The following is a 20,732-nucleotide window of genomic DNA, read 5'->3' as shown; positions in this document are numbered from 1 at the left end:
GACCAGTTTTCTAAACAATATAGTTTAGATGAGACATTTGAGCTTGTTAAGAACATTCAAAACCTAAGACAGCCTCTTCTGATCTATCATACATGTTAATGTCATTAAACATTCATAAGCATCCACAAAATATATTCCATGTATCAGCTGGGTAGAAACAGCCTGTACATTTGAATAATATAAATAAGGCAGCCTTTGTACTGTTTCACTGAAAAATCTAAAGGTTGGGGCGTGGGGTAGACAGCAGCAGAATTTTGAAATCCCTATTGGTAAAATAGTTCCAGAAGAGAGGCTGTAGCTGGAATGATATCCGTCTCCTTTTGGATTTTTCAGATTGCACTGATACAAACAAAGCAAGGTGTTGTCTATTGTTTTCCCGAACTTAAAGCTGGTGTTCATACAGATGAAAATAATGCTTCCTTAAGACACTGTCACTTGGGCAAACTATAAAGCCAAGTGAGTGAGTATCTACAGTCTCAAAGACAACATTCATGCTTCAAGGGAACATTTAAAAAGACTCTAAGGCTTTTGAGTGGTTCCTCTTGTAGTTTTATTACTGGTGCTGTGCAAAAAGTGACCTTAAGCTTCAAGCCATCACATCTGGAAGAATGTGGAGTAGTGATCAAAACCAGCTGAGAGTAGGTAACAAAGAAATGCTCAGACTCCTCTGGGAGCGCATGTAGAACAAACACCTCTGTGAAATGATCTGTCTATTTAAGGTACTCCTATGACTCCCATTACCATAGCAGCCAAGCGCCTAGCTGTCTTTAATGTGTTTATCCTCACAATACCCCTATTGTCCCCATTGTACAGATGGGGAACACAGAGGCTAAGTGACTTGCCGATGGGCACATTGAAGTTTGTGGCAGAGCAAGGAATTGAACCCAAGTGTCATGAGTTCCAGGCTCTCACCCTGACCACGGGACCGTTCTTCCTTTCTGTTCTGAGGCTGGGGAAATGAGCAGAAACAAAATTACAATCTGAAATAATTGGGTGTGTGCAAGCCCTTGCCTGGATCATTGTATATTCCCTTCTTCTGGATGTTGGGTCGATGCCATAAATTAGAACACCTGCTATGGAACAAAGTTCTCTATCGCTGGGTGTGACGTTTAAGTGATAGTACAGCTGTTACTCAGTTTGTGGCTGTGTGTTAAATGCTTCCTTTTTCTGTTTAGGTTCTAAGTTCCCTTGGTTACCATGTAGTCACATTTGATTATCGAGGTGAGTGTTTGTTTATTTATTAGGAAGCTGTGTTTGGCTCTGTCTGTCTTATCTAAAACTGCTACTTTTGATCTTACAGCTAACTGCTGTTTTTACAGTTTCAGAAGCTGTTACTAGTTAATTAGACGTTTCTTGAATTTTCATTGAGTTCTTAAAATCTCAGCAGAATGCATCACTTTCTCCAGTGTTTCTCTGATTTGTCTTTCCCTGTGTAGCACATAAACCATGAGATCTTACTACCTTTTCCCCTTCTCAAAGCAGGTACTTATATGACCCGCATCACCGAAGTATCTGAACGCCTCAGTCTTTAATGTATTTATTCTCCCCACATTCCTTTGAGGTACGGCAGTGCTATTATCCCCAGTGTATAGGTGTGAAACTGAGACACAGAGAGGCTACGTGATTTGCCTGTAGTCACCCAGGAAATCTGTGCAGAGCAGGTAATTGGACCCAGGTCTGCCCAGCTCTAGGCAAGAGCCGTAATCACTGGACCATCCTGCAACTCATGGATTGAATGGACACTGCTGCAGCAATTTATTCTCTGATGTCTGTATTTTTTAAGACCAAATCTGAGTTATCTGTAGGCTTCTTTACTACCCTCCCCAACTTGCTGTACTTCCAGCAGACTAGTTTTGAAAGCAGTTCATTGGGAATGCCACCCACTGGCCTTGCAACAATTGGATGTCTGGAACTCTGCTCAGCAAAATGTACATTACATCTACTGTTAGTAATGCAGGGAAGTCGTACAATTTCCACTGCTAACAAGTGGTGCAGGGTATAGTCTGTTTTAGCTCAGTACTCTTTTTTCCTAAATCACACAAGCTGAATGCTATCTTTTTTCCAGGCTTGATCTAGTAACGTGTTGCTGCCCTTTCAAAGCATTTCACACCTGCTGTTCAAAGAGAAAAGTCTTTCCAAAAGCTCATAAAATTCCTTGTCATGATTTTTTAAATTTTAACTCGCAAAAGAACCAAGTAAACATCTTAGACTGGGTTGGTGTATAATCCTACATTAGCTTGTTGAGGGATGCTAATGGATTTGACCCAAGCCATGTTTATAAATATGCTACTTACAGTCGGCCACGGATTATACTGATTTTTCTGATCTATGAACCAATATCAAACAGCTGTTGAGTAACAACCTCTTGTAGCTCAGCAGCGACGCTGTTGGACAAGGTCTCATCAGAATCTACTGCACAGCTTGTACGCCCTCTCTTTAGAGATCACGCATCCAGATGTTTTGAAATTTTGTTCCTTACTCTTGCTGCTGTGTGTTACCTCTGTGTTGGGCACTGGTCTGCCCGCCGCTGCTGCGGGAATCCTGTGTCCAGTTCTGGTGCCCACAATTTGAGAAGGACGTGGATGAATAGGAAAAAGTCCATAGAAGAACCATGAGAATGATTAAAGGGTTAGAAATCCTGCTTTATAGTCACGGACTCAAGGAACTCCCTTTATTTAGCTTAACAAAGAGCCGGTGAAGGGGTGACTGATCACAGTCTGTAAGTATCTACCTGGGGAACAAATATTGAATAATGGTCTCTTTGATCTAGCAGAGACAGGTCTAACATGATTCAATGGGTGGAAGGTGAAGCTAGACAAATTGAGTGGAAATGAGGCATAATTTTTTAATGGTGAGAGTAAATTAATCATTGGAACAACTTACCAGGGGTCCCGGTGGATTCTCCATCACTGACCATTGTAAAATCAAGATTGGATGTTTTTCTAAAAGCTCTGCTCTAGGAATTATTTTGATGAAGTTCTCTGGGCTGTTATACAGGAGGTCTAGACTAGATGACCACAGTGGTCCCTTCTGGCCTTGGAATCTGAATCTGAGGAGAGGCATTTAAGACCTGAAAGTGGCCGTTCTGCATGCAAGAACTGGCCTATAGTGGAACCAGAAATGCAGGATACTGGAACATTAGCTTCCAACAGGAGCACCAGCTCTTGCTTTCATTGTCTGCCAAACCCACAATCTGCTTGGCAACTGGCAGTAGCCAAGTTCTAACAGTAGAAGCTTGACAAGATACACTGAGACACTGCGCTGTGCTGGTCTTTGTCTTTCATTCCAGCTTTAATTTGGTGTGCAGGTACAATACAGCAAGCAGGAATATTCTCATGTTTCAAATGCCTTCACAGTTGTGGGCATGCAGCTTGTTGATGAAGGCATAAGAAATGCCTTATTTTGCTGGATGGCTTAGGTGTGATTTAAAATGTTTGTGTTTCAGGGTGGGGAGATTCTGTGGGCACTCCATCAGAGAGAGGAATGACCTATGATGCACTCCACGTTTTTGACTGGATAAAAGCAAGAAGTGGAGACAATCCTGTCTATATATGGGGGCATTCCTTAGGCACAGGGTAAGCCTCCAATTCAGATGGCAGCTTTCTAGAATAATCAAAGTAGGTCTATGTTGATCTTTGACAAATGTAGTGCCATTTATGGATAGTAGCTATAATCCATTCTGGTTCGTGTCTGTATCTGAATTTAATCACTCCAAAATAATTTCTTCTTTGCTCTTTTTAATTTAGGAAATAGGATAGTGACTAGAACGTGTATCCTAGAATTCCAGAGTGCTGGATTGGAAATTAGAAGGCAGTAAGATCAGCACTACGTCATGTCATGAGAGAAAGAATGGGCAGATCGTGGGGGAAAATCATCACTGGTGTAAGCAGGCACAGTTCCCTGGACAACAGCGGAGATGCACCCGTTTATACCAGTGTGTTTTTTAAAGCCATACCCATTGGATTCCATCCTATACACTCTGGAAAGGGTAAAATTTTTGTTTAGCTGGAAAATATTTCTCAGACTAACTTACTGCACATATGCATGATTTACAGATCAGCACTAGGGCAATTAAGCCATTAAAATGGTGATTTCACTTGTAGAAATGAAGTATGAAAAATTCTTTAAAAGCTAGACGCGGCAACAAAACTGGATGCATTGCCTTAATTGGCAGGATGCTGATTGTGAAGTAGTTTAAGACAAGGTCTGGCTATTGGCTCATAGTAAAAAGTTTTGGAACCACTGACTTAATAAGGCAACCAAACCAACTGCTTTTTGTCGTCTTTTGTGACCACCATTGCATATATGCATCCTCCACCCTGGCGCCAGGACACTAACGCTGGTCTGCGGGCAAGGGAGACCCCTCAGGGAAGGGAGGGGAGGGGGAGTTGGAGAGTGAGCCTGCCTTGCACTCACCCCTCAGCACGGCTCCTGTCCCACAGGCTGCACCCATCTCTGAGCATTGTGCCCCAGTGCATGGGGTCACAGCAACACCCATGTTTGGCCTAGCTACCTCTCCATAAAGACAGAAGAGCAGCCAGGCCAAATGTGAGTGAGTGGCGTTGTGACCCAATACTTATGGTCACAGTGCCACTGAAGTTTGGTGTGGCTGCTCCTCTGTCATGGGGAGGCCAGGCCAAACCTGAGTGGTGCTGCGACCCTGTGCACCAGACCATGATACCCTTACCAGGGAACTGGGCCCAGCCCCGCAGGACACAAGCCACTTCTAAGGGGTGTGTGTGGGGCAGGCTCGTTCTCTCACACCCTCCCATGAGAGCTGGGCTGGGAGAAGCGGGCGTGCGCGTAGGCCAGGGCCCAGTGATGGGTTAAGCCGGCCCCGGACATGGCAACCCATCTAGAACCTTCCTGTAACCCACTTGTGGGTCAGGACCCACCATTTGGGAAACACTGTATTAAGCTGCCTGCAAATTTAACTTGTGGCACTTTGGAACTGAGTGAATTCTGGAGAGAACTGACTTTTGTTAATGACATTGCAGAGCTCTTCCCAGGATTGAAAGGAGGAATTACCCCCACAGGAATGGGGACACTATCAGATTTTGTGTTCCTAGATCTGTCACCATTGTAGACATTAGACTATCATAGTGTGTAGTTTGATAGGCAAAACCTGCAAGGGAAGTACCGGGATATTTTATATTTGCAAGAGAGAATAAATGTCTGGTCTTAAAAGGGGAAGGGGGAGGGAATTTTTTTCAAAACACCCTGCCAGAACCCTGCCCGTACAGTAAAATGCAGTTGTCACTTCAGATTTTTCTGTCTCTCTCTCTCTCCTGTCTTTGAAAATGTGCTGCCTTTAATTAATAAACAGCTGTATTTTTATAAATGATTGGCACGCTCAAATTCTGTATTGCTGGAATGTCTGCTGTTGCACAGATCATATGGGTAACAGTGACGTGTGAATATTAAATGGTAAGCGTTTATTTATCTGAAATTTGTAAGCTTCCATCTTCTCTCCCTCCACTCACCCCACAGTTCTCCCTTAGGGCCTTGTCTGCACTGCTGAAAAAGGTGTGTGGTTTACCTTGTGATAACTAATATGCATGAGCTGTCCCATGACAAACACACAATGAAGATTATGAGGTAAACTAGGTAAGGTCAGGCCCAGTGCTTTTATAGCGGTGAAGACAAGGCCCAAAGTCTCAGCTTGCCTGGTGAGCTGAAATTTGCATGCTCTTGAGCTGTGCATCCCAGAGCACAGTTACCTATTCCAGAGTGTGTGTGTCTGGAGCTCGGTGGTGATGGGGGCCAGCAGAAAGACTGGTGACTTCAGCGCAGGAGAGATTGTGGGCAGTAAAAGGACTGGAGAGTCTGTGGAAGCGGAGCAATGTGTGAAAAGAGGGGGATGGGGGGTCTGCTGGAAGGTTTCAGTGAGGGAATCCTGGTCATGTTTGGAGAGTGTGTGGAACATGAGTAAGGCTATGATTTAGTCACGGGTAGTTTCAGTAAAAATCCCGGACAAGTCACGGGAAATAACCAAAAAATCACGGCCAGTGACCTGCCGTGACTTTTACTAAAAATACCCCTAACTAAATCTTAGGTGCTGGGGCGGGATAGGGGGTGTGCTCCAGTGGACGCTGTTACTCCAGGTCGAGGGGCGGCCTGGGGCCCCGCCACCGCTGCTCCCAGACAGTGCCCAGGACGAGTTACCTGGGGCCACCGGAGCAGCAGACGGTGTGGCTGGCCCTAGGGCCGCCCCAGCTGCTCAGGCAGTCCTGAGGTCAGCCACACCAGCCGCTGCAGCTGCAGAAGTCACGGAGGTCCCAGAAAGTCACAGAATCTGTGACCTCCGTGAAAGACTCGAAGCCTTAAGCATGAGGAACTAGGGAGGGCAGATTCTATGTCTGAATCTAAGAAAAATCCTGCATCTCTCATTGAATGTGACTCATCTCTCAGCTATCTCTATACCCAAGGAAATGGAGTTTGGCTGAATAGCAGCTCCTTTAATCTCCAGTCATATAAAACAGAGACGTAGGGAAGAGGAGGAAGTATTTTGAGGTGTTCTTTAAGCCCTCTGAAAGGCTGTCCAGTATCCGAGTGTTAAGAATTGCTGCAAAACATCAGTCAGTTGAGCCACTCGCTGGCTTTCCCTGTTGCCTACACTTCCAGCCCTGACACTGGCTTGAAGTGCAGCTGTCTTAAGATCAGTCTCGGAGCTGGATCTTCCAAGGGACAGTATGTGATGTTATCGCTTTGAGTTGCTGCTGTTCTTTAGCAGTGAGTGACGAAAACACTTGAATTAACACTAAATGTATTTTTTTTTCTTTTAGAGTTGCAACAAATTTAGTGAGGCGTCTTTGTGAAAGAGGTAAGGCTAATGAGAGAGGGGCACTCGCTGTGTGGCACAAGTTGCACTTATGGCCCTAACTGCTGCTCGGTTACCTTGGTCTGACTTTACTGCAAAAGTAATTTTATCTTATGCTTTTGTATAGTCTACTCTTCTTTGGAACATAATTCCCCAAAACATATCTCTTAGTATTATGTAAGCCTTTCCCAATGCAAACCAGGGCATCCCTCAGTGTGGGTTTTGGCACGCTACTTCGGTGGTTGTATTACCAAAAATTATTTTATTTTATTCAGAACTTTCACGGTCTTATGGCTAGATGGAGTATTTTAGTTTTTGGTTTGGCATCTTTCATAAGGATTGAATTACCTTAGACACCCCTTCCACGCCATTCCAAAAGTGCAACTGTAGAACTTTCCAATATTCATCACAGCTCTTTAAAATGACTTCATGAGCTTGAGCTTGACCATGACCTCGGTATGCACGTTTGTGCTGCATGCTTTCCCAGCCCTAACTCAGGGGTTCAAGGGAGGATCTGAGGCACATGTAATTATTTTAGACACCTTTTCAGCCAGTAAGAAATGGGTAACTCATGTCACTCCATCTGAGAGGAGAATATTGTCTCACTTTGCGCATTTACCCTGTCTTGTAGCGTATCTAGCATATAAAGATTGCCCCACTGTGGCTCTACTTCTGATCTATTTGCTCTGCTTTGTCTTAACTCACCTGAGTTCAGTGCTTTAACAGGCTGTGCTATGTGCTCCTGTTTCAGAAACTCCTCCAGATGCCCTAATACTGGAATCGCCATTTACTAATATACGGGAAGAAGCAAAAAGCCATCCGTTTTCAGTGGCAAGTACAGACTTCGGTTTTTATTACCTTGTAATTTTAGTCACAAAAACTAACACATTTAAAAATTCCTTGTGGGCAGTAATAGCACATATCTGAGTGAGTTATGTAAGCCCCCCTAGTGATTGCTATTAAGATATGTAGGGCACGAAATGCCTTTGTAGAAATGCACCCTACAAATGAAATTAAGTATAATTAACAACCATATTTGGAGTCTGGTGCAAGAAAAGGAAAATTGGGAATGAAAAGTAATAAATCCAGGGGTGAGAAATACAGACCAATTTGGCTATGTCAGTGGGGAGTGTGTTCCCCACCACAGGGTTAACCAGTGCAAAGGCATGGTCCCTTGCTGACATAAGGCATGACTGGCACACTCACAGTGAGTAGCGTGTGAGTGCAGATACCACTCAGAGGAGGCTCAAAGGAGCATCAAATACAGCCAGGGTACACCCCATTTAGGTCTTTTAAAGCAGCGCTATTCCATTTCATAGCCAACCAGTGCAGTTCTGAGCCAGTTGAATGTGGTGGAGAAGCTGGACCAAGAAGTTAAAATGGCCCAGACTTTCAAATGAGTGCACTTCTGCCTGAGGCGTGGAGCTGTGTACACGCACATGTTCATACAGACCCAACTGGCATCTGCCCATTAGTGGTGTTATACTCCTAAGTCAGGAGTGCACAAAGGAGCATGTACATTTAGGTATACAGCTGTTTGAAGGTTGGACTAAAATAATTACCAAACCTCATGGTCACAACGCCATGTGTAGCTGTTACAAGTACATCACAGGACCAGGCCTGCCCAGGGAGTGCAACTGGAAACACTTCACCCTCTGTGCAGCCATGTGGGTTTCCATGGAAACAGCAGGGTTGAAAGCTTTGCCACAACTCATAACCTGACTACTTGCCAGTGACTCTCCTGTGCAGGCCAGGTACCTGATGGCTGGGTGAACCTCCTTATGGTCCCAGTCTCTTCCTAGCAGCCAGACTTCTGTTTTCCCAGGGTTGATGGTGAAGTTGCTCTGACACCCAACAGAGGTGACCAACATACAAATAAGCAAACCCGCAGGCCGTGTCAATGTGGCCAGGCCTGTGGGTGCTCTTGTGACATTCTGGGTAAAACAGTAGCAGACTGATATCCAAGAGGACTCAAGCAGCAATGCTGATGTTAGCTTGGAGAACTTGGTGATTAAAATCATCCATGACTGTGCACTAGTAGCCAAAACAATGACAAACAGTGAAGTGTCTCTGCAGCGATACCTGTTAGTTTGGCTGCGTGTACTCCAATAACCAATACGATATCTGGTAGTGTATAATGCTCTCTTATTCCGGGCGGGAATGTTCCGTGCAGGAGTCTATCTTGCTGTTCAGTGGAATATGTCTATTCATATACTTACACAATTTTTTTCTTCAGATATATAGATACTTCCCTGGATTTGACTGGTTCTTCCTTGACACCATCACAATGAGTGGAATTAAATTTGCAAATGATGAGAAGTAAGTAATGACTCTCATCTGTGATCTGAACTAAGCCCTTTCAATCATATACTCATAGATGAGACTGACTAGAATAAAGCCAACGCCATGGGAATATATGCCAAATTGCAATCTCTCTTCTTTTTAGTTCTTTCTAGAACTTGCTTAAGGAGGTTTCAACAGCCCTAACTGGCCTTGGGTACGACATAGGTGTATAAAAGTGTGGGTGTCTGGCTCCGTCTCAGGAAACTCCAGCACACAACTATCAGTATCATTTTCCTTGGATGCTTTTTCATTTTTTAGTGCAGTTAATTGTATTCTAGGTGCTGTTCAAACCCAACAGATTCTCCCTTGCACAGGAAATAGCCTGACTAGCTAGTTAAAGGGACTGCATAAAAGTGAGAGACTATATGGGTGTCTATAAGTATGACTTTTTTTGTTATTGGTTTCTTACAAACTTCTCTATTTAATACGTTGAATAGAACTATCCTATTCAGAGAGTTAGATAGTTGGAGATTTGGCTGTTATAAACTGACATGATCCAGGCTTTCTCTAATAATACTTTCCACTTTTATAGAGTCTGCCATCAAAGAATCTAAGCACTTTACAAACCTTAATGAATTAAATCTCTCAACACCTTGGTAGAGAAGGATCATGCTGCTCTACAGAGAGGTTAAGTGACTTGCCCAAGGTCACACAAGAAATCTGTGGCATAGCATGAATAGAATCCTGGTCCTCTGTCTTAGCCAATAAACCAGTGTTTCTCAAACTGGGGTGTGCGGACCCCTGGGGGTCCATGAGGGCATTCAAGAGGATCCGCTGGCCCTGCTAATCAACTCCTCCCCCTCCCTCAACTCTTCCCCCTCCCTCCCAGTGCCTCCTGCACGCTGGGGAACAGCTGTTCAGCGGCATGAAGTAGGTGCTGGGAGGGAGGGAGAGGAGCGGGGATGGGGCGCACTCGGGGGAGGGGGCAGAATGGTGTCCGGGGCCGCTGGCCCCACTGATCAACTCCTCCCCCTCCCTCCCAGGGCCTCCTGCAAGCTGGGGAACAGCTGTTCAGCACCGTGCAGGAGGCACTGGGAGGGAGGGGGAGGAGCGGGGAGTGGGTGCACTCGGGGGAGGGGGCAGAAAGAGGCGGGGAAGAGGTGGGGTGGGGTGGGGCCTTGAAGGAAGGGGTGGAGTGGGGGACGGGGCTTGAGGGGCCGTGAAAACATTTAAATCAAAATGGGGGTCCTCAGGTTGCTAAAGTTTGAGAACCGCTGCAGTAGACTGTTCTTCCCCTTTCTTTGTAAGAAGAGCACTTTTTGAAAATGCACAGCAATTTCCTTTTATAATCATAAAAAAGAAATCTACCTTTTTATTGACCTTACTGTGGGGTGATGAGCTCCCTAGCAAATAGATTCTCCAGTGGTCTTATTAATCATTTTTTCCTTAGATCATATTAATTGGTGTTTTGAACAAAATCTGAAATGTGGTTAATTATAGTTACAAACAAGCTACACATAACTTCCCTTGAAATTCCACCAAATATAATTACAGAACTTGTTGGTCATAAAACTCTCTAATGTCCTCTAATAAACACTTTCCGATTAGTGTGTAGTGGAATAGTTTGTTGTTTCGTTACACACGATGGGCTCACTCTTTATTGTTTTAAAAATAAACCCTGTAGCAATCCACTGCGCTGTATTTTCTTTTGCCAACTTTGCAGAATATGAATGGGACTCTTATTTATTAGTGGTGTTTGTTCGAGAAGAGGGACAATAAGCCAAAGATAATTGGCTCCATTTGCATTTGACGGGACAAGTGTTGAATTTGATGAAGCTAGTAGTTTTGATTATTGTGATTGTAGCTTAGCTTAATGATGCTAAAATTGTTTTTCAAAGGGCAAGGATAGATGGGAATTGTTGGCTTCTCTATCTTAATTATTTCCCACTTCTAGAACAGCCTACAGTAAAGAACTGCTTGTCTATAGACAGGCAAAATATTACTCAGAAATGACAAGTATTCAGAAATCATCTCTTTTTCAAAAATGTAACCAGAATGTGCAGAGTGAATAAGCGTAGAACTTGACTTGATTATTTTTATTCCTAGTGACAATTGTAATCCTTTTTGCAGTGTAAAATACATTTCCTGCTCGCTGCTTATTCTTCATGCTGAAGATGATCCTGTTGTACCATTTTATCTTGGAAAGAAGGTGCGTTTCTTCAGCTATCGTAGCAGATCTGCTTCAAGTTGCCCATTTGATAGGAGGGAATAGTGTGTCTTAAACAACCACCCGAACAAACGATGCCATTCTGTTCAGAAAAAGGTAGCAATGTGATGTTAAGAACTAGCAGCTTTAGTAATGACAGAGGTGCATAAAGTGAGTGGTGCTGAAGGGATGAGATGTTGGGTGGCAAATCTTATCTATATATTGAAACAAGCCCTTCAAATGTCTGCTACTTGCTAAGGAAAAGGGGTGTGAACAATTTATCAGCCTGCCCAAAAAAATGTTTTGTGGGAGAAGTTAGGGGGAAAGTGTTACTGTTCTACTAACCCAAGAATGGGAATGAGAAAGAATGAGCACAGATTGACAGAATACCCCTTAGCTTCCTGGATGCAAGGGTTCAAACGCTATTAAATAAATTCATTTTAAATAGTTGTTTTAACCAAGCTGTGCCGGGCAGATTTTACCTAAATAGAAACTTAATTGCAACAGTTATTTATCAACCTACTGCTCAATTAGTTAGCTGAAGGCAGGGGAACTTGATCTCTGGTTATAATTAATCCCATTGCCCAATGGGGTTTGGGATTTGTTTGTGTGTGCACAGTTATGGTGTTTGAAATTCATACGAGATATTAGTGGGGCCTGAGCTGCAATCGGCCAGCTCATCTCATTCAGGACTTCAGGCTGATTTCAGCAAAGTTAGTTATGTAATAGCTCTCCTACAAAAGCTCAGTTTTGTCCAACTGAATCTACTAACTCTCCTTTGTAAGCAGAATATTTGCTGTGAGAGTTACTGCATTGTCCATTAGATCGTGGGTGGGGGGAGAGATGATTAGGTAAAAGGGGAGCTCTGAGAATGGAGACGCAAAGTGAGAGCCACAGAGATACAGTAGAACCGCAGAGTTACGAACACTTCGGGAACATCGTAGCTCTGAACGAAACGTTCTGGTTGTTCTTTCAAAAGTTTACAACTGAACATTGACTTAGTACAGTTTTGAAACTTCACTGTGCAGAAGAAAAATGCTGCTTTTAACCACTTAATTTAAATGAAACAAGCACAGAAAGAGTTTCCTTACCTTGTCAAATCTTTTTTTAATTTATTGTTTTAGTAGTTTATTTAACACAAAACTGTACTGTATTTGTTTGCGGGTTTTGGGGTTTTTTTGGTCTCTGCTGTTTCCTGATTGCATACTTCCAGTTTCAAATGAAGTGTGTGGTTGCCTGGTCAACTCATAACTCTGAGATTCTCTGCATTGCAAAATATGTGGTAGATACATATCCCTTTGTGCTTCTCTCTCACCCCCCACTTCTTAGTGGATGCTCTATTAACCTTTTACTTACACCAAAATGCCCCCTCTCCTCCCGTCCATGTGTGTGGGAGGGTGTACACCAAATTACTATGTATCTTAATAAAAGAAAGGCCATTGTATCAATACAGCAAGTATACTTTTAGCTGGCTAGCATTGTAGCACAATTTTGAAATGCTGTGATTTGTAACTCACTTTTTTTTATCCTTTCTACAGCTTTATAACATTGCTGCACCATCTCGGAGTTTCCGTGACTACAAAGTACAGTTTGTTCCATTTCACAGAGACCTCGGCTACAGGCATAAGTACATATACAGGAGTCCAGAGCTACCTCGAATACTGCGGTAATAAACAGGATCATGTTAAATGTATTAAATCGGCATCATTACTGAAGTGTCGCAGTGAGTAGGGAACAGATGGATAAAGCTTGTTAGATCAAGGCTGCTCTGAGCTAACTTGCAATATGGAACCTGTTCTAGTTATAGACAGTCTACGGTCGATATTTGCTGGGATCCATGTTTAGTTTTGCCCTCCCCCCCAAATTTCTTTGTGACCATAAATGAATCCGAACACACTGAATGCTAGAAACCTTTATAATAATACTTGGCATTTACTGATTTTCATCTTCAAAGTAATATGTAAATATTCCTTATAACCTTGGCTATGTTCCCAAAATATAGGCTCCAAAAATCAACTTGCAAATCTGTAGGTGTATCATTGATAACTGTGTATTGTATGTGTATCTATGTGAGGAGATGGAGAACTTGTATTGCTCTCATTATGCATTGGGGGAATGGAGTCAGAGCTGTGAAGTGACTTGCTGCCAGTGTATGAACCTGGTTTTGAAGTCAGGAGTTCATGATTCCCACTCCTGCACTCAGCCCACCAGCCACCTCTGTCCCAGACTCTTCCTGTAGGGTCTCCAAGGGCTTGTCTACACTTACTGGAGGAGCCACACTGCGGCGCTTGATCCATCGGCGGTCGATTTAGCAGGAAGACCCGCTAAATCGATCACTGATCGCTCTCCCGTTGACTCCTGTACTCCAGTGGATCGAGAAGAGTAAGGGGAGTCGATGGGAGAGCGTCTCCCGTCCCGTCGCATAGTGTGGACCCCGCAGTAAGTAGATCTAAGCTACGTCGATTTGAGTTAACACTATTCATGTAACTCAAATTGCGTAGCTTAGATCGACTTTTCCCTTTAGTGTAGACGAGGCCCAAGGCAGATTTTTCAAAGCTGGGCATCTAAAGGTAGGCACCTAAATCCATAGAGTCCCCTGCACAATGGCCTGACTTTGAGGTTTTGAGCACCCCCGACTCCTGTTGACTTTAATGGAGCTGCAGGTGCCCAGTACCTTGGAAAATCAGACCACTCCTTTGGGTGCCTGCATTTAGATACCAAGTTCAAAAGTTTTCGCTTGCGTCTATTTCTGGATGAGCTAAGGTCTAAACTCTGCCTCCCCTGCACAGGCACTCGATGGGGAGAGCTGGTAGCCCTTCCCCACCCTCCCCAGGTCACCTCTGGGTGCAGCCCACCATAATGTGGCAGGGCTGTTTGTGCTGCCAGCTGCCACTGCAGCTGCAGACGACATAACACTGGTCAATCATTGTCTTGGGTTTAGGCTGCATATATGCGACGTAAACCACTATGGACAAGCTTGCGATAGCTGTAGTTCTTCTTCGAGTGATTGTGCATGTGTATTCCACTGTAGGTGTTTGTGCCCTCCAGTGCACGGTTGACGGAGAGTTTTTCCCTTAGCAGTACCCATCGGGGCAGCAGGAGCGCCCCCTGCTGCCTCGCTCACCACGCACAGGCATAAAGGGCCGAGCCACCTGACACTCCTAAGTTCCTTCCTACCCTCTGTGATGGTTGTTGGAGCTCCCTGTCCTTGCTTCTGCAAGTCTTTAGTCAAATCCTGTATCTAGTTCCTGTCTAGTTAGTGTAGTGTATTGGTGAGTTACCTGATGGACTAGTTAAAATAGTTTTGGTGTTTTGGGTGGCTCTGGTACTGGGTTTCGGTCCCGGACCCGGCACTGGAGATATGCCAAGCTTTCTGGGTTTCAAGCCCTGCCACTCTTATGGTGAGGCAATGCCCAATAGTGACCCTCACCCCAGCTGCCTTAAGTGCTTGCGGGGGGCGTGTGAGTGACAAATGTGTCATTTGTAAGGGTTTTAAACCTTGTTCTAAAAAAGACAGGACAGGCACGTTAAAATATCTGCTGCTGGAATTGGTGCTACCTCCTCCATCTGAGCCATCTGCCTTGGTCCGGGTACTGAGCATCAGTATGTACCTCTGGTGGTACCGTTACCAAGAGGCAGATCGGTGTCGCCAGTACTGAAGAAGAGACGTTGGAAATCAGACTCGGTACCAGATTGTCGAAAGAGGTGAAGAGATGGAGCTGTTCTAAAGATGCAGGAGGGCGTTGAGAGAGGAAGCACTCTGCAGAGCACACCTCTAAACAGAGGAGTTCATTGACTCCAGAGCCCAGTGCAGGGCTCGAGACCAGCTCCTGAAGCACCTTTCTTGGTATCTCCTCATGCCCCAGTACCATCTACTCCTGAGGTGTTTGAGGCTGCAAGAGAGTTGTTAAACCTCTTGGAGTCACCCAGCACCGGCATCCAAAATACCGTCATCAGCGCCTTCCCCTCTGCACCAGGCAGTACCATTGGATTTGGCCAACAAGGTACCAATTAATGTGGTGCTATCTAGGGGGAAGCCACGGATTCCAGCTCCCTTTCTTCAGAGTCTGAACCTTCCTCACCAGTCCCTGACAGGTACAGCACCACCGTGCTCACAAGAAGAGGCTTCTGCTTCATCAGACTTTGAAGTGGGCTCCTGTGTGTCCAACCTAGGCAGTCCCGTCATCAGGAGTATGTCAGTTGCCTGCTTTTGTTTCAGTCTCAGTACCAGGAAGGAGCTTATAGTGATTGCCCCGGTGTGGCCCCGTCAGCACTAGTTTTCACAGTCAGTCTGCCGTTCTCACTCCTGATTTACATAGACCTAATTTCACAGACTCACAGCTGCCTCCTCCAACCTAATCTTCAGGCCCTTCATCGGCAGGGGAGTCCTGTTCTAGAGCGGTGCAGGAGGTGCTACTCAGTTGTAGAAAACCATCAACTAGGACAACTTGCCTTGTCAAATGGAAGAGGTTTTCCATCTGGTCAAGGCTGAAAGGGGTCTCCCCTAGTCTAGCACATGCTGAATAGAAGCAAGAATATCTTCTGTATGGTGGGCTGATTAGCTCAGTCAGGGTACCCCTAGTGGTTATATCAGCATTTCACCCACCTGTGGATACCCGCTTCCAACCAAATGGCCATAAGACTTTAATGAAAGTAGCGTTTCTAGTAGCCACTACATCAGTCAGGAGAGGGGTGGAGTGAGGGCACTGGTATCAGAACCTCCATATATGTCTACCTTGATCCTCCCCATCCAAGTTTTCTTATGAAAGTGGTCTCCACTTTTTATGTCAGCCAAGCAATTTTCCTACCGATCTTTTCCCCAAATCCCCACAGTAGGAAAGGGGAGGAGAGACTACACACTGTAGCCATCAGAAGAGCTTCAGCATTTTATCTGGAATGGACTACATATTTCAGGTCTTCATTTCAATTGTTCATTGCATTTGGGACAGAACGAAGGTCAGGTGTGTTTCCACACAAAGGATTTTGACATCAGGTTTTATTCACCTGTTACCAGCTGGCTAATGTGAATCCGCTGGATAGAGCACTGAGTCATTCAGGTAGATCCCGAGCAACCTCTGAGGCATTTCTGGCTCACAAGCCATATTAGACATTCGCAAAGCAGCAACCTGGTCATCCTGTCACGTTTGCCCCCCACTACACCCTCTCTCAACAATGTAGAGGTGAAGCTAAGCTTGGATGAGTGGTCCTCCAGCCCGTTCAAATAGACTCCAAACCCATCTCCAGTTGGGACTGCTCGTGGGTGGAATGGATATGTGCGATTACTCCCAAGAATTAAAAAGGGTTACTAACCTGTCCGTAACTGTTGCTCTTTGAGATGTGTTGCACATGTCCATTCTACAACCCGCTCTCCTTCCCCTCTCTGCCGCAGTCTTGCCCATAGGAAGGAACTTTGGGGAGTCAGAGTGGCTAGGCCCTTTATGCCTGCATGTGGCGAGCAAGGCAACAGCGAACGCTCCTACTCCCCAATGGGTGCTCTAAGGGGAAAAACTCTGACGCTGTGCAGTAGAGCACACAGACACCTACAGTGCAATCGGCATGTGCAACGCAGCTAGAAGAACAACAGTTATGGAGAGGTAGGGAACCATTCGTTCAGTGGAAATGCCGAAGTGTAGGGCATTTAAGATGTCACCTCTGTTGCCCTGTGCCCAGCTCCCTCTTAACCGTTGGGGCATTCATAGTCAGCAGTGACTATCCCATTGGGAAATCCGGCTTCCAGAGCCAGAGTGAACTTTCCTCTGCAGAACTGCTCATGATATTTTATCAGCAGGTCAGATCATACAAAGGAGGGCAGATGCTCTCGATAGACCTTGGGGGTTCCTGTTTGCTGTAACGGGAGCGCTCTGTGCTCCCTTTGAAGTCAATGCAAAGACTCCCTTTTGGGAATGTCTACACTGCTGCGTGAGTGTGACTGTAGTATGGCACAGCTTTAATCTAGCTACCACGTACAATAGCAGTGAAGTTGTGGTGGCATGGGCTAGCAACCAGCATACAAGCCCTCCAGGAAGCCTGGATATGTAGTCAGGCAGCCAGCCTGTGCTGACGCCCGTGCCACCACATCTACAGTGCTGCTGTTACCCGTGCTTGCTAGACTGAAACTCCCCCAAGTATGCCTACCTGTGCTACAATCACACCTTCGCCGGCAGCGTAGCCAGACGCCTTGATTTTAATGGGCTGTGCCTCAGACCTGAGAGGAGTGTGACCTGGTTTTGGAAAGTGGCAGAGTGGATTAGTCACTGTCGGTTTCTTGTTTTCTTTCGTAGGGAATTCCTGGGAAAATCTGAACATGCACATCATCACTGAAGACTGGCTGCTTGATAGCATTAAGGTTCTTATTTTTGTTTTTTTGTTTTCTTTGGGTCAGTCTGCCATTCTTTAGCACCTGGCACTGGCTAAGCCAGGAAAATCCTTCATTTGTCCTGATGCATACCCTTGGAAACCCAGACTCCCACATCGGTGTCTAAGACAGGAGGAGGAGAAAGAAATGAAGTTAGCTGGCTTCTGTTTTAACATGGACAGAAAAACAAACAAACCCATGCACCAATGCCAACCCATTCAAAACTTGAGCACAACAAAGAGCTACCAATGCAGCATCATAATTAAAAGAACAGAGGTTCCTAGAAAACACGTATTAGGACAAATGGCACTTCTTTTACATTTAAAAACAGCGTAACATTTTGGATCACAAATGGACTGTGATTTACCCACAAAATGGTGGCTGTGACCATCTTTAAATATTGCAGCTGTCTTGCTTCAGTTCCAGGGTGTTTCCTTTATAGAAAATATATATTTAGTTCATCATTTTCTCTCAATGGTTATAATCAGGAAAGTGCTGAAGATCATGGGGACTAGTGATGTTTTATTGAAATCAGTTAACTTTTAATTTGATGTGTACTGCAAAAGCGTAAGGGTACTTGCAAGACAAACGCATTTTGAAATAAAAAGGATGTTTTTAAAGACGTAAAACACAAATATTTAATGCAATGGGGATGTTGTAACACTTTTCCATTCTCCCCCCCATGTCCTTTTTTCTGAGTATCATTCCTGCTCCATACATGCACACCTCTGGAGTGTTCCTTTCCCCTTCCCATATACCTTTGGGAGTCATCATGGGTGACTTCAACAGATGGGATTTTATTTTAGGGAAAGTTTTTAAATTTTTGTCTGAGCTTTCCCCCTCTCTGAATCATATGGGCCTAGAATATGTAGGAATTTATTTAAACAATAAATGTCTTCCATTCTTCTTTAAGCATAAAGAGACACAAGCACTTTCTCGGGGATGAGAGGACAGAGATCCTTAAGAAACTTGCGTTTTTCCCCCTCAAACACTCACGTACATGTTTTAGCTCCAGTTGTCAGGCACAAAGGGAGAGGTGAACTTGTCAGTTCCTTAGGCAGAGCAATTCCTGCATAACTAAAAGCAAGCAGCAGTAGATAGTTACTAATGCAAATAAACTGTGGTTCTGTTTTTTTCTTGACACCCCACCCCTTGTTTTCCATGCCTTGGGCAAAGACTCAGCTCTCCTGTTCACACGGAGTACACCTGGTTCATCTGTGGCCTCAGTCCTTCTTTCCTCATAGCAACGTGTGCTGCCCTGGATGGGTGGCTGGTTCAGGCCATCCTGGGAGGCTGTAGATTCGTAGGTCCCCACTCCACTGGGGGAGATGCTCAGTGGAAGCTTCCTCCTTGTACAGCGGGAGGTGATGCACAAGCTGCTCTGTGGTGGAAAGTTGGGCTGCTGGCTGTGCATCCCTTTATCATGACCCTTAGTGAGGCACATTACAGGTGTCCCTGTTCTGCTGTGCCTCCTTCCTTGACTGCTCCCACAAAACAATTCCTGGTTCAGGACACGCACCTCCCCGCCCCCACCCCCACCAGCATGGGGGAGGGAGAATGTCACGTACTGGACAATGGGAACTGTAGCTGGAGAACCCAGTAAGCTGGGGCTTTTCAGGGTACTCTAGACTTGTTTGAACTGGCCCTAACAAAACATTCCAGTAATACTCGGTGTAATAGTTTTAGTTCCTAGTGTTCAAAGGTGAACCTTACAGCCTGAAGGGGTCTGTTCTCTTACGCAGTTGTATAAGGCGTAGTGTAACCAGTTCAGCATGCATCCAAGTTATAGCTACAGGCTCATAATAGTTACAAGGCGGACAGTAGATTGTCTGCCGTAGTGTGGTTATACTAAGGTTTTGACCCATAACACTTCTGAGCTAACCGTGACATTTAAATTCTGTTTTATGCACTTCTTGATATTTATTGCATTGACAGGACAGAAACACTATTTGGCTCTTTGCAATTCAGTCTCTACATTCCATCTAATGCTGCTGCTGTCATCTGACTCATGTTAAAGTATAAACGTCAATGAAAATGTTGACTCTCTTCCCATGTGACAGATTAGATCCCAAAGCATGAACCAGTGCAGTTTATTTCAACATACGTTCCAGTTAATTAGGCCAGTAATGTGCATTAAGATTGAAATGTTTATCTAAAAGTGTGTAGCTTTAATAAAATGATTGACTTCTGATCACGCCACTGACTTATTTGTCTTGTGTTTAACTTTGAAGAAAGGCGAGAGCTCAGCTTGAGGCAGACTTGAATGCCTGCCTTGGAGTTGGCAAACCTCGGATCCATCAGTGTGAGTTTCCAAGGAAAAACTGTACATCCAAGTATCTCCGCGTTACTTCTGGGGTCCCGAACTTGTTCTTTGCTTCTGAAGGTACTCGGTGCTCCTCTGATGACAAGTAGTGCTGGAGATATCAGAATGGGCTATGCCATCTGTTCTCCATAGGGCGGGGGGGAGACACACGTCGCAACACCTTCTTTTCACGGGATAGGTGGTCATTGGAACTTTTTCCTGTTGTCAGGTGGGGTTCCTGGTGTCTGATCAAAGGGGGAGAAGTGCTAGGCTGTGCCAATGAATGTCATAGGGGTAAAAGAGGGGCTGTGATGGCTTACGCAACAACCTGTAACTATACAATGCATGTGCAGCAGAAGTTAATAGAACACCACCTGTGGGCACAGTACTTCCCCACTGAACCTAGTTCCTGTTCTCGCCATGGTTCTGTGGTTCTAGGCCCCGGTAAATGAGTGTGGGATAGGGATGAGAGGGAGGGTGGCAGCTCATCCGGCCAGCAGTCTTTGGCCAAAGCCGACAGCATAGACATGAAGGCTGGTGGGACCAAAGTAAGCACTGAGGGGGCCTGTGTTGGTGAAGGGGTGAGAACTCTTGGCATTGGCTGCCCAGTTGGGGGTGTGAACCTTTGGGCCTGGTGGGGCTGTGTTCTCCACCCCTCCCTGGGACCCACTGTGACCACACCTACTCCTTTGGGTGGATCTGGATCTTTGGTCTCCTGAGTGACTTTCAGCTTTAGCAGCTTCTATCATGTTTCTTGCCTATTTCT

General features: G+C 45.1%; 1 protein-coding gene across 1 annotated transcript in view; it reads left to right on the top strand.

Moving 5' to 3' along the window:
- ABHD12 (abhydrolase domain containing 12, lysophospholipase) overlaps positions 1 to 19,858 on the top strand; it is a 59,539-nt gene extending 39,681 nt beyond the window's left edge. The window contains exons 6-13 of the mRNA XM_065402262.1: positions 1,176 to 1,221; positions 3,446 to 3,575; positions 6,786 to 6,823; positions 7,572 to 7,651; positions 9,057 to 9,139; positions 11,234 to 11,312; positions 12,848 to 12,975; positions 17,591 to 19,858. Coding sequence (XP_065258334.1) covers positions 1,176 to 1,221; positions 3,446 to 3,575; positions 6,786 to 6,823; positions 7,572 to 7,651; positions 9,057 to 9,139; positions 11,234 to 11,312; positions 12,848 to 12,975; positions 17,591 to 17,630 — 624 coding nt within the window. The 3' untranslated portion in view covers positions 17,631 to 19,858. The remainder of the gene's footprint in view (positions 1 to 1,175; positions 1,222 to 3,445; positions 3,576 to 6,785; positions 6,824 to 7,571; positions 7,652 to 9,056; positions 9,140 to 11,233; positions 11,313 to 12,847; positions 12,976 to 17,590) is intronic.
- The last annotated feature ends 874 nt before the right edge of the window (positions 19,859 to 20,732 follow it).

This window comes from Emys orbicularis, chromosome 3 (genome assembly GCF_028017835.1).
Source record: "Emys orbicularis isolate rEmyOrb1 chromosome 3, rEmyOrb1.hap1, whole genome shotgun sequence".
In the NCBI taxonomy this organism is placed as follows: domain Eukaryota; kingdom Metazoa; phylum Chordata; order Testudines; family Emydidae; genus Emys; species Emys orbicularis.
The sequence above is the reverse complement of the archived record's forward strand: the minus strand, read 5'-3'. Positions and strand labels throughout refer to the sequence as shown.